This window comes from Rhyacophila brunnea, unplaced genomic scaffold, assembly GCF_057557595.1.
Source record: "Rhyacophila brunnea isolate RB1 unplaced genomic scaffold, BYU_Rbru_1.0 scaffold_17, whole genome shotgun sequence".
In the NCBI taxonomy this organism is placed as follows: domain Eukaryota; kingdom Metazoa; phylum Arthropoda; class Insecta; order Trichoptera; family Rhyacophilidae; genus Rhyacophila; species Rhyacophila brunnea.
In genome coordinates this window covers 33,076,029-33,089,699 of record NW_028232827.1, presented here as the reverse complement: position 1 = coordinate 33,089,699, position 13,671 = coordinate 33,076,029, and the positions used below count along the sequence as shown (strand labels likewise).

Below are 13,671 nucleotides of genomic sequence, written 5' to 3'. Positions count from 1 at the left end.
GAAATAGCTGTAGCAGGAGAACAGGTACTTATGAGGTTGTACAGTGATGCCTGTAGACCTGAGGAAACACTGGACACTGCGTTATCGGCTATTCATGAAATCGGACAAACAGATTAAATTTAATCTATCAAGACTACCACCAACTCGAGACGCAGCGCGACACCATTCGCTTAAGATCCTACTACCAAATGCAAACTTGGCTTGGCAATGTTAAAAAACCAGAATATTGGGGGTGGCAGCGATCCAGCAATGGCCTAATACCCGTGGAGATCATTAAAGATCTAGCGCCTAAAAAAATACTGAAAGTACTTTCTTGTGCATGCAAGAAGGGGTGCAGTAAAGCATGTACCTGTCGAAAATCAGCGATGAACTGTTCGTCAATTTGAAAGAACTGCAGTGGAGTAAATTGTGAAAATGTAGCAGATATTTCTGGATTGGAGGAAGAGGACGCTGAAGAAGATGACTTTTATATTCAAGCAGAACTTCCCAGTAATGAACAGGTAATGGATGATATGAAATTAATATATATATATATATATAATATCTCTCCATTCTTTTCAAATTAATGGAATATATATAGTTTTGTAGGATAATGATCCCGACATGGGAGCTGCATTGCAAGACTTTGACGACGTAAAACCTTTGCCTACTCCACCTCACCAAAGCGGCAGAAATGGTTAAAAAATTAAGATATTTGGTGAATATTATTATTCTGTACATATTAACATTTGTTTTTCAATCATTACTAAAACTATGAATATACTTTATTTGTAAGATCTTAAGTTTAGATTAGTATTTCTTCTCATTAAAGTTTGATTTATACTAAAACGCGTGTTTTCAACAGCAAATATCTCATAAACAGTTAAAGATAGAAAAAAACGTGTTATATAAATATTTTTAGAAAATTTAATAAGCTTTAATTCTATGTAAAACAATATTTTTCTACGACCAACCGTTTTTGAGATATAAGCGAAAAACCAAAAAAACACCCAAAATTTTGCGGTTTTTTGCCCGCCAAAAGTTGTGCCGAAGTCATCCGAATTGGCAAAATTCGTTTTCTTATCACTCATTACCATATATATAAATTAAAAAAAAAATCTTCTACCCGACCTTTTGCAACCATAAAGTACAGATTGACTGGACTATTTAGTATGAATCGATAATTTTATTTAATAGAGCAGTGCTCCGCGACCTTTTATCACCCACGGCACACCAAAGTTCTTCCCAGAATTTCGCGGTACACCACACGGAAAACAATTTAATATACACCAACACATGAACCGTACATACTGAAAGGGGACCCAAGGCTAGGATCTTTGGCGGGTCCCCCTACCTATCGCTAAGGTTAATCCATTTGCTGCGTCCAATACAACTAGTGCGTTGCCCATCAGGTGGTCATTAGATATAATTAGCATGTTATTTAAATGTGGTAATTAAAAATTAATCAAAAGGTTCGCAGCGAATGGGTTTTAAAGACAGTGTGATACTCTAAAATAGCGTTTTTCAAATGGTGTTCAAGATTAATTAATTAATGGTATTGATTGTATGTTTAGCGATTTTTTGTATTTGTTGTCGGGCTTTATCTAGTTGACCTGCTACGCCGCCCCCCGCCCTTAGTCTGCCCCCCCCCCCAGGCTAGAGCCCTGTCAGCCCCCTCCTTTCTGGGGGCCATGCACCAAAATTACATAAATTTATGTTTTTTAATTTGATACATAATTAAATATACATAACAGACGATGAAAACTAAATGTACATATTTCCATGTATTTTTGTATTATCAATATAATAACTAATTAAACTGAGGTAGTTTCAATGAGCGTAAAAGTTTTATATATTTTGACTTGATATTAATTGGAAGAGCAACCGAAGTTCTTGGTCAAGGACCCATCCAGCAAGACTGTTTTTTACTTTTAATTATAACTTGAGTTGAAAAACTTTGCTCACCTAGATATGTCGTAGAAAATGGGAGCTGAACTGCGATAGCCTTAGCGGAAATCCAAAGATATTCTTTATTTACTGATATCCAGAAAATGTCCAAATGAACATAGGCGAAGTTCAGATTTAACGTCCTGTCCCATCGTTTCTCAATTCAACAATTTCCTCTCGAATTTATAGGGAAAGCGCTTCTATAGAATTTTCGGCATCGGTTGCAAAAGGCTTTCGAATCCAGTCATATTGATTGTATGAAGTGGTGAAGTTGGTGGGCAAAGGCTGACTATGGCCTCAATGATGTATACCGATGCCAATAGGTATACCTCTAAAAAATGTTGAGACGCCACTGTCCAAGAAAGTCAGCAAATCCTATCTCTAGCCTCCGCGTGGCGTCCCCCGGGCAATGCAGATAATGTGCTGTATAACGCAACATAATATCTGTAGCTAATAGAGAAGGGTGCAAGGCGAAACTCTGGCGCCTTAAAACGAGAGACCTTTGGCTACGGGAAGGATCACCCAGACAGAAAAACCACACACCAACCCGTCTGGACAGCGTGGTGTGTTATGTCCAAAACCTTCATATGAAAACAAAAACTTCTAGAACCCGGCCCTCATTCTCCGGAGGCCAACCTGATACTGATCACGGCAGCGATCAGCGAAGGAAGGCAGAGGGTGCTAAAAATCTCCGGAGACCCGGAAAAGGCTGCCAACAGATGACCATTGCTACATATAACGCAAGAACATTGTCCAGCGATGCCAAACTTGTAGAGTTTCAAGAAGAGCTCCGGAATATCCACTGGGATGTTGTCGGACTCAGCGAAGTAAGGCGTAAAGGTGAGAGTATTATTACTTTACAAAGCGGACATGTGCTGTACTCCAAAGGAACCGATGAAGGACGCACGAGCGGTGTTGGATTTGTTGTCAACAAAGCCTGGAGGGACCGCATAGTCGAGTTCAACTGCATTTCTGACAGGGTCGCAAGCGTGATACTTAAAATCAATGCTAGGTACCGCATTCAGATTTTGCAAGTATATGCTCCGACACAGAGCTATCCTGATGAAAAAGTGGAAGAGTTTTACGAGGAAATAACATCCTTGAAAAATAAAAGTAAATGCCACTTCAACATCATAATGGGAGATTTCAATGCACGTATTGGATCATACCAAAGAGATGACGTAGCGGTCGGACATTTCGGACATGGCTCAAGGGATGGTAGAGGGGACATGCTTGTGGAGTTTGCTGAAACCAACAATCTTCACATCATGAATTCCTTTTTTCAACATAAACCTACACGTAAATGGACGTGGAGAAGCCCGACAGGAAGGACCAGCGAAATCGATTACATCCTCACTGACAGAAAATATACATTTTTAAACTGTAAGGTGATCAATCAGTTTAACACCGGCAGTGATCACCGGATGGTGAGATGTAAGATAAGATTGAACGTCAAATCAGAAAGATCCAAACTGCAGAAGAAGTCAAATGCTCGCGTATACCTGCAGAACAATACTGAATTCCAAAATGAACTCAAAAATGCACTATCGGCTTTCTTAGATGAGAACGAAACCGTTTCCCTATCCAACGCGGAGGATATAACGAATATTATTCTACAATGTGCAGAAAAAACAGGCGTAAAAAGCTCAGAAGTTACACCTTCCACCAAGCTTTCGAAGGCAACATTGAATCTTATGGAGCAGAGAAGGAAAACCAAGAGCGATAGACAGGCGCAAAACGATATGGAGTTTTCATCACTTTGCAAAACCCTCCGAAGGAAGATTAGAGAAGACCTTCGTAAATTCAATGTAAACCTCATACAAGCAATTGTGAAAGCAGGCAGAAGTTTAAACAAAAACAAGCAATGCTTGTCGATAGGAAAACGTCAAATCACAGCACTAAAAGCAAAAGATGGTTCTATCGTCAGAAATTGGGAACACTTGTTAAGCCGAGTTGAAGAGTTCTACAGCGATCTCTACAGTGATGACACTGACAATACGACTATAGACTTAGATCTTCAGAGAAATGGAAATTCGGAAGACCATACTCCCGAAATTACATCCTGGGAAGTAACCCATGCTTTAAATTACATGAAAAGTGGGAAAGCCCCCGGGGAAGACGGTTTAACGATAGATATCCTCAAAAAAGCAGGAAAGGATGCAAATGAAGTACTTGCACAATTGTTCACAGCCTGCATATGCAAAGAGGATGTCCCAGAGGTATGGAAAAATGCCAGCATTGTCATTCTTCACAAAAAAGGTGACAGAGAAGACCTAGCAAATTATCGTCCAATAAGTCTACTCCCTATTCTCTACAAGACGTTCACAAAAATTCTCTCAAACCGTCTGCAAAATGTACTAGACGAGAACCAACCGAGAGAACAAGCCGGATTTAGAGGAGGATACAGCACTATGGACCATATCCAAGTCGTCAGAGAAATCATAGAGCGGTACCAGGAATACAAACTGCCACTATGCATGGGTTTTATAGACTATGAGAAGGCGTTTGATTCGATAAAGAAATGTTCAATACTCGACGCACTCAGAAAACAAGGAATCCCTGGACGCTATATAAATATTTTCAATAATATATACAGTAGCGCAACAGCATCTGTAAATCTCCATAAACCATCGCGCAGATTTCCTATCAGCAAAGGAGTCCGACAAGGTGATACAATCTCACCTAAACTATTTACAGCTACCCTTGAAGACTTATTCAGGCAACTTGACTGGAATGACAAAGGGATCCCCATAAATGGAGAATACCTGAGTCATCTGCGCTTTGCCGATGACATAGTAATTTTCTCGCAAGACTCAGAAGACCTCCAAAGCAGAATGCAGGAACTCGCTGAAGTAAGCAACAAAGTAGGTTTGAAAATAAATGTAACAAAGACGAAAGTCATGTTCAACTGCTTTGCAGGCCAAAAAGAGATCCTCATCAATGGCACTCAGCTCGAACAGGTGAAAAGCTACATCTATCTGGGACAACAAGTATCTATAGATGGATGTATATTTGATGAAATTGTTCGCAGAGTAAAGCTAGGCTGGAGTGCTTTTGGCCGCCTGAATAATGTCTTCAAAAGTGACCTTCCACTGTGCCTAAAGCGCAAAGTGTTCAACCAGTGTGTGCTTCCCGTGATGACATATGCGTGTGAAACATGGACCCTAAGTAAAAGAGAGATCCAGAAACTTAGAGTAGCACAACGTGGTATGGAGAGGTGCATGCTGGGCATAACGCGAAAGGACAAAAAGAGGAATGAGTGGATAAGGAAGCAGACAAGGGTTTGCGATGTAATAGAGTTTATTAAAAGCCTTAAATGGAGATGGGCTGGACACATAGCTCGAAGAAGAGACAATCGTTGGACAAATCTAGTCATCCAGTGGTATCCAAGAAGTACAAAACGTCCACAAGGTAGACCTAGAGGCCGCTGGATCGATGAAATGATAAAGTTCTGCGGAAGTACGTGGCAACGCAATGCACAGGACCGAGAGAAGTGGAAGCAACTTGAAGAGGCCTTCATCCAGCAGTGGATAGATTCAGGCTGATGATGATGATGATGATGAATGATGACATTTCTTTTGCAGCAAAGTTAAATATTTTTGAGACGGATCCAAAATAATTAATTTTTTGTTTAAACTCCTTCTAATTTATCAGAGCACGTCAATATATTATTTTCATTCCGACCTTGCATTGTTTTATTAAGTTCATGCAGGTGCTCAAATATATTACCAGCCATGTACGCAAGTTTCGCTACTAAGTAAGTATTGTATAATTTACAAAAATATTTAGTTTTTTTTGGAAGCAATGCACCGCGGCACACCTATCATCGTCTCGCGGCACACCGCAGCACTGCAATAGAGAACAGATGGGGCTTGTTCTGTATTTTTTGCTTACGACGTCAATATGCATTTTTATTAATAACACTATAATTACATGCTTATAATCAACTATTTCAATATATTTATTAATGTTTTTAAATAATATTTAAAATTGAATTATACGGAGATTATGATAAGATGAAATGTCAAAATATTAAATATTATGTATTATTCTTTGTCTGAGTTATGTAAGTTTCATAGGAAAAAAACCCGCCATCCCATTTTTGGCTATAAATGTGCTCCAGATGAAAATAAGGTTAGAAATCATGGTTTTCCAGAGCTTAGAAGGGGTTTAGTTGATTTTTAAAAATTAACCAGCACCATCTGCAATTTGTATTATTAGTTAAATGAAAATAAATAAGTGTGACTGACAAAGCTTGGTGTGCACTATTTGTGTTGGATTTTAACAGTCTACCTCCACCCGTGGGTCTAGGACGATTTGGCGCCGGGACAGTTGGGCGCCATGCAATCGAAAGAATTTTGAATATAAATAGACGTTCGTGAATTATAGATAGGTAGTTTAAAAATATATATTTGATATTATTATTTATATTTAAATTATTATTTAATACTTGGGGAGAATTTAAATATGCACACGTAAATAATGATTTAATTGTGCATATGTTTAAGTTCCAACGAGAAGAAAGTTCTGTTATTTTTATATAAAGAATCAGGCATGATAATTTTCAATCCACAATAAAAAACATTATGTTAAGAGAAAAATGAATTAAAACTATTAAGTAGTAAATATAAACTTATTAAAATTCCTCGTCTACTTTCTGTATAGAATCGTAACGACCGTCTATTTTTATTCGACAGTGCGGTGCCCAATTGTCCTGGCGCCCAGTTTTCCCATTCCCCCACCCGTCGCCACTGAGATATATATAGCAGCTACAAATAAATTGTGAAAGTTGTGCTCGATACGTTCCAGTATGCACTTCCCAAGACCCTGGTAATGAATGAAATGCAAAAAGTATTCATACTACTGTCTACTTAAATATTACGCTTAGAATTTCAATGGGGGGGGGAAGAGATTGTAGAAAAAAATAATATTTGAATGGTTGACCCAAATAAAGAAAATTAAGTTTAGATTTCCAGATATGTGATAATGGCATTATCATTTTTCTGTGTAATGAATTATATTTATCTAATTGAGTACGTAATCAAAACAAGACGTACTATTAGTCCGACTTAATGCATTTTACCTGTCGTAATACAATACTTTGAATGTCTTGATCATGAAAGCGATAACTGCCAAAAAAAAAACAATAAGTATTTCAATAAATCACAACAATCATCATGTTATTCCTGGAATCTGATAGTTATATTAATATGATAATATGTTACATTTAATTGATCGAGATAATTAAATTTGTTGACATAAAACAGCTACTTAAGACACCACTGAATCCGATTTCAATGTTAGTTGTTATTTTACTACTTAGAAAAGTATTACCCACAAAATCTACTAACAAACTGTCAAAATGTCTCTAAATAAATTTGCTTCGTATCTCCTATTCTGTGGTATACTCATAGTAAGTATTTTCTTTATTACCACGTTTTTATTATCTCGTATTATTGTTTGTCCAGTACAATTTTTTTCTTATTTATCTAATTTTTGTATTGGACGATTGAAGATTTTTAGCTAACTTCCCGACTAGCTAGACAATTGAAACTTTTAGAATATATCAGAACACGACGACAATGCATTTTTTTAATACTTTTAACCATTTTTAAGCAGAATTGAATTCAATGTCAGTTAATTCTGTTTTGTATGGAAAGTTATTGTAGTTGGTTGCTAAGGGGCTCCTAGTAACTAAATTATTAATATATACGTGCGTTACTATGGAAATCAATATGAAATGTCAAAATGACATTTCAGTATTCTATATTTCGTCACTGTTCTGGCAGAAAACACTAATTCGAAAAAATGACATATTGAGTTAGTACCAAAATGTTCCTTATTTCAAACTTTACCTTCTGGAAACCTTCTTAATAAATAAACAGTCTTTATTTTAAAGTCATCCTTTTTACGATTACTTAGTAAACTCACATGAAAGACCATTATTTCAAACATTTTAACAACTTCAAAGTCAAATTACTCAAAACTAGTATTCTCCAGTTAGTGTGTTCTGCCAGAACAGAAACGATTTATTCAGTATTTCTATCAAGTACAATAAAAAGTTTTTATTACTACATAGAATTGTCAAGTTTATATGATTCAACAGAAAATATAAAAACTTCGTATGTAAAAAATTTTTTTTATCTTGTAATTATTTTTAAAGTATTAACAATAGGAAGATGTTTAAACTGTGGTTTCTTGACGAAAAGACGTTGATTAGAAATAACAATCACTTCTTATTTATTTTCTTAATTTTTAAAAATACCAGTTTCGTCCACACGGACATTTTCAATTGGCGAATAAAAATAGTTCTATACATAATTTTTGAAAACATCTCATACACTAGAAAAAATCATTTTATTGAAAAAAAATACAACCCTCGACGGGATTTGAACCTGTATCTGCTAGATTCGCGCCAGTATGATTTTCCAATTAAACTACGAGCATCTTACTAAATTACGATAATTTAAACCAGTAGTTGGTATATGAAATGCTTATCGAATTGCGTTATAATGTTGGCTACCAGTTTTAGTATATCGGTTAGTAATTAAGGAATTAATTGGTACCTACCTTAATTTAATATACTAAAACCGATAATTTTGTTTTAATATTATTTAACTTTTATTGTTTTCGACAGCATACAACAATGAGTAATAGTAGGCAATGAAAAAATAACAATAAATTCATTTTCGAAAAACATAAACGTGTATGCTTTCTTATTTCCGAAAATACCGGTATATTGTTATTTTGAAACAGGTATTTCGGTATCGATAAATAATTGAATACCGGTATTGCAACCCCCACTCACCAGTATCTGTGGACTAGTGAGTGACGCTAGAGCGTTACACATTTTTGTTATGTTATTGTTATGGTCCCAGTTGTTTCCTACGGTTCGCGCGAGGTAAACCCTTTTCCCCGTTATATTGTATACACTAAGTAATCTGCGACTTTTAGAATTCTATATACTGTATTATTTTTTATATTGTCGGCCAAATCGATACTTGCTAAAATAATAATTTTTTTATTTATTCTTTATTACACGATTTATTTGATAAAATAAAAATCTGTACCCGAGAGCCAGTGTATCTTAAGTCTACAAAGAAAACATTCCAGACAACTTAGTTTAATATTTCTCGTGCTCTTATTAATGAGATTACGGTTTTGTGGTTTTAGTAATTTCAGGTTTTTCTAAAAATACGATAGAGGTGTCACAACTTATGTATTTTATCTATTAGCTTTTTTGAGAATACTACTCAGGTATTTAAGTAGATAAATCATGTTTAATATTTCTATTTCATATTATGTAGTCATATCTATTCTATAAATTAAAGTAATGTGTTCTTATTTGCCTTTTCCCAGATTCCCGCTATTCCGAGCAATGGCGAAACATACATATTAGACCAAATCACTATCGAAACACTGGACATTGATGAAGTCAATTGCACCAAACCGGGGAAAATGTGTGATAGCTGCGACAAAGTATCGTATTGCATAGAACTCCCTGATGGCTCCTGGCTAAAGGAGGAATTGTACACTTGCGCAGAAGGCCTCACCTGCCTTGACACTATTGGCGATTGCACAAATCAGCCAAATCCCCAATGCGACCAAAATGTTGTAGACTACGAATTCATCTGTCACCAAGTTGGCATGTTCCCTGATGCCTTCAACTGTATGAAGTATCACATGTGTTTACCATCAGCTGCAAGTGCAATTAAACCCATTCCAAAACCAGAATCCTTCAAATGTGGCGAAGGTTATAGTTACGACCCTCTTTCGACACTCTGCAGAAATAAGCTGGTTAATGGAACATGTGAACCTTTTGCACCAGCGTGCAACACAACAGGACAAAGTGGGGTAATTGCAGGTAACCCAAGCATGTATTATATTTGTCTCAAGAATGGTACAACTAGCTTCCCTCAGATGTTCGTGTGTCCGTTCAATGAAGAGTTTAATGGTGCCAAATGCGAAGATCCTACTCCACCAACCGGTACAGATGGTGATGGAAAGTGTACGGAGAAGGGATATTTTATTGATTCCTTGTCATGTAAAAATTATATGGATTGTTCAGATAAAGGGGTTGTTCCCATCCGACGCAACTGTGATTTAGGGAAAAAATTCGATTACAAAGAACAAAAATGTATACTGTTTGAGTGTTGAATAAATATACCTATTATGTATAGGTACAATAAAATTGTCTTAGGACATTATTTTACTACAAATTTATTGACATAATATTAATTATTTCTCGTATACTACATAATATTATGTATATTATAATCGGATATCAGTGAATGAAAAATTCATTAAATAAAAACAAGATTTAAAACTTATCAACCTTATTATTTATTATTCATTCAATAAAATTGTGATATAAAAGTTTCTGGCCAAAACGGCGCATATTATTTTTTTATATTCATGGCGCTAAAACTCTATAGAGGTCTTGGCTTCATTGAGCATCTGCTTCCATAACCACTTTCCTGAGTTTAAGACGATAAAGGTCTTTATATCCAAATTGACACTGTCCCTCCACCTCGTATGGGGTTGACCAGGTATTAGTTTGCCTCCTTGCTTCCCGATTTTCTTTATAATGTGGGACTCGCCATTTACGGTAGCCCAATTTGATGGACTGTACGATGTATGGGATCCCGTAAAAAGCGTATCCGTCTCTGCCTTAACTGTGTATCATTAATGGGTCCGAAGATCACGCAGCACGTTCTGCTGAAACGAGCTTAACACTCTCTATGTTTTTGGTTATGCACCAGGTTTCCGAACCATACATGAAAATTGGTTTTAATATATTATAGTAACTATATTATTACATACCTAGAAGTGTGGCTTCGGCTTCGGACCCTCACCCGCTTCCTATCAAAACTCCACTCGCATGCACTAATGCAAATAATGTTTAATTTCCATTATCTCAAAAAGCAGACAACAAAAAAAAAGAAAAAAAGAAGAAAAAGATCAGGACTGCCCCTAAATTTCATTACATTGTATTGGTGACAGGAAGTAGGCAAAATTTGAGGGTGTCATCGAGATGATAGAGTGCATAATATATTATAATATAACAGAGGCGAAGGGTGGAGATAAGCTGTTGTAATGTAAATGGTATAGATATCAACTTGTTATTATATGAAGTTAGTAGACAACATATCACAACACTGAATTAAATTACACACACAATATATTATTATCATTATTATCAGCCTAAGTAATCCATTAGTCAGTGGCGAACGGTGGAGGTAGGCTGTTAAGATTCGACATAAATAGTGTACACTAAACTTTGTCAGTCAAACATTATTGTTTTCAATGAACTAAGACTACCATGTGTAAATATTATTTATTAGTTTTTAAAATTCGATTAAGCCCTGCCTAATCCAAGCCATAGTAAATAAAACTAAAAAAATATTCGTTTATCTATAAAATATCTAAAATTATGCCATTCATTAAACCATAGATAATTTTAGATATTTTATATATTATGGAAGAATACTTTTATCGATTATGTTTTGGTATAAGCATAGCTTAAGGGGACGTTCTACAGAATTGGCCTTGAGAATTGAAAATATGATTTTTTAACGTGTGGTCCATAATATCTGGTCTACTAGTTAATATAAAAAGGTCGAGTCCAAGTTGTTTGTGTCATCAAACTTGCTCGACGACTCGATCGACTCATATTTCATATTTATTTCATCAGGGCTGTCTGTCATAATTTTAAATTTTTATTTATATTATATATTATTTAAGTTTTGTGCATCTAATGCCGAGTCCACACTGGCAACATGTTGCTGGCAACCTCGTTAGATTTTACGATAATTATCGTAAAATTTCTTAAGCAATTATGGTAAGTATCGTAAAATTTAATGAGGTTGCCAGTGTGGAAATGGCTTAATGTCCACTGTGGTTCACGTAGTGGCATGGACCTGGGGTTAACTAATTCAGGAAGTCAACACACATGATAGAATTTTTTCCAGTTTTGGTTGCATTATATTCCAAAACTCTTCTGTAAAAATCGTTTCCGATTTTATAAATGGAAATTTCTGGGTGTAGGTACATAGTAAACAAACCTACGAATAAAAAAAAGACAAGAAAGAACATACTGATTCATCGCAGTAAAATCTGGCAACCAAATTTGCCATTTTGAAAAGCGACGATTTTGCGTAAACAAATATCACGTGGTCTGTACGTGTGCGGCAAACTTCGAATGTGTTTGTAATTTTGTGTATTTTATGTTTGTGTATCACGCATTGTCGGCCATATTTGCGGGCCTTTCTGATTGCCGTGATTTGTACACATCTTCCTTCCTGTCTTTTTTTATTCGTAGAAGCAAACAGTATTTTTTATTAGTTATATGAAGTTGGCCTTGAATCTGTAATAAAATAATACACAATTAAAAGATTTTGAAATTGAAAAAACACATTTCCAAGCTTCCAGCCGTGCTCACTCATGAATGTCATTCGTCATTTAGATAAGTATATACACATTTTGATGTTATCTTGCAAAGTGCGAATGTAATGTTTTCAAATAATTGATATGGATTAATTATACCATCGTCTTATTTTCTTGAAATCATAAACATACTATAATAGTATTTGAGTATCAACCTTCGTTCAATTTGAATTGGGTTATAATAATAATATACCCGTATATATATCAATAGTATGTTTGCTACAAAATCCACCCAAGTTATCAGTACGTACTTGCACAGGTTTTAATAAAAACTATGATGAAATTAACATTTTAAAAATATTATATTACATAATATTATTTTGACAGCCCTGTTTTCTGATCGGCATATATCTTGCAGGTGTTTATAAAATAATAATAATGTTCAGCGGCAGACAATATCAAAAATAATAATAATGTTTCTTGAAATAAAATCTCCGATGATTAGTGATTTTTGCGAAAAGGCGACGCCGAGGTCCTTTTTATACTAAATTATATTTGAATGTCGAGCTCTACTGAAGAAAAAAAATACTAAAACAATCTGTAATATGTATTTTTAATTTAACAAAAACAAATAAGTATATGTGCACTATTATTGTCAGATCGCTCATAGTATAAATACCTAAACTATTATGGCTCATTTTTTTTTCGACCATGACCGATCCCAATACGATCATACGGGCCTTCACAGATTGGTGGTTTGTATTGACGGATTTTTCTTTTTACGAGAAATGGATGTCAGCCACTTGCTCAACCTATTAGGTCCGTCCATACTCTGACTCATACATATTTTTGAAGTGTACTTGTCAGACCCAGGATTCGAGCCTGGGACCCACGACGCTTATGCCGCGCGACCATCGTGGATGTATGGCTCAATTTAGGCAAGGTTTAATTGAATTTAGAAACTAACCAGCACCATCTGCAAATTGTATTCTTACTTTAATAAAAAAAAAACAAATAAGTATTACTGACAAAGTTTAGTGTACACTATTTATGTTGAATCTTAACAGTCTACTTCCACCCCTCGCCACTGTAATATAATGCAAGTTATCAGAGAATAGACAATATGAATAATTGAGCTTATTGCGGAAACTATGGTACATACCTGCAAAATGTAGATTGCATTTGGGTGGGTGGAATTAGAGGGCGGGCAAAACTCCACCGTTTTCGTTTAATTTTAACGTACTGTTATGTCCCTCTGGGAGGAAGGCAAAGGAAACAGGTGGCTTGTGTTGACAGGAACCTGATGTGGCGTGGGGTCTAGGACGATTTGGCACCGCGAACTGGCCTCCGGCGATTGGC

The 13,671-nt window shown here is 35.8% G+C and overlaps 1 protein-coding gene across 1 annotated transcript; it reads left to right on the top strand.

Annotated features, from left to right (window-relative positions):
- The first annotated feature begins 7,241 nt into the window (after positions 1-7,241).
- LOC147073970 (uncharacterized) lies at positions 7,242-10,083 on the top strand. Its single transcript, XM_085944715.1, has 2 exons — positions 7,242-7,339; positions 9,286-10,083. Exons 1-2 carry the CDS (start codon positions 7,289-7,291, stop codon positions 10,081-10,083), a joined length of 849 nt encoding a protein of 282 aa, XP_085800841.1. The 5' UTR covers positions 7,242-7,288.
- Positions 10,084-13,671: the final 3,588 nt, after the last annotated feature.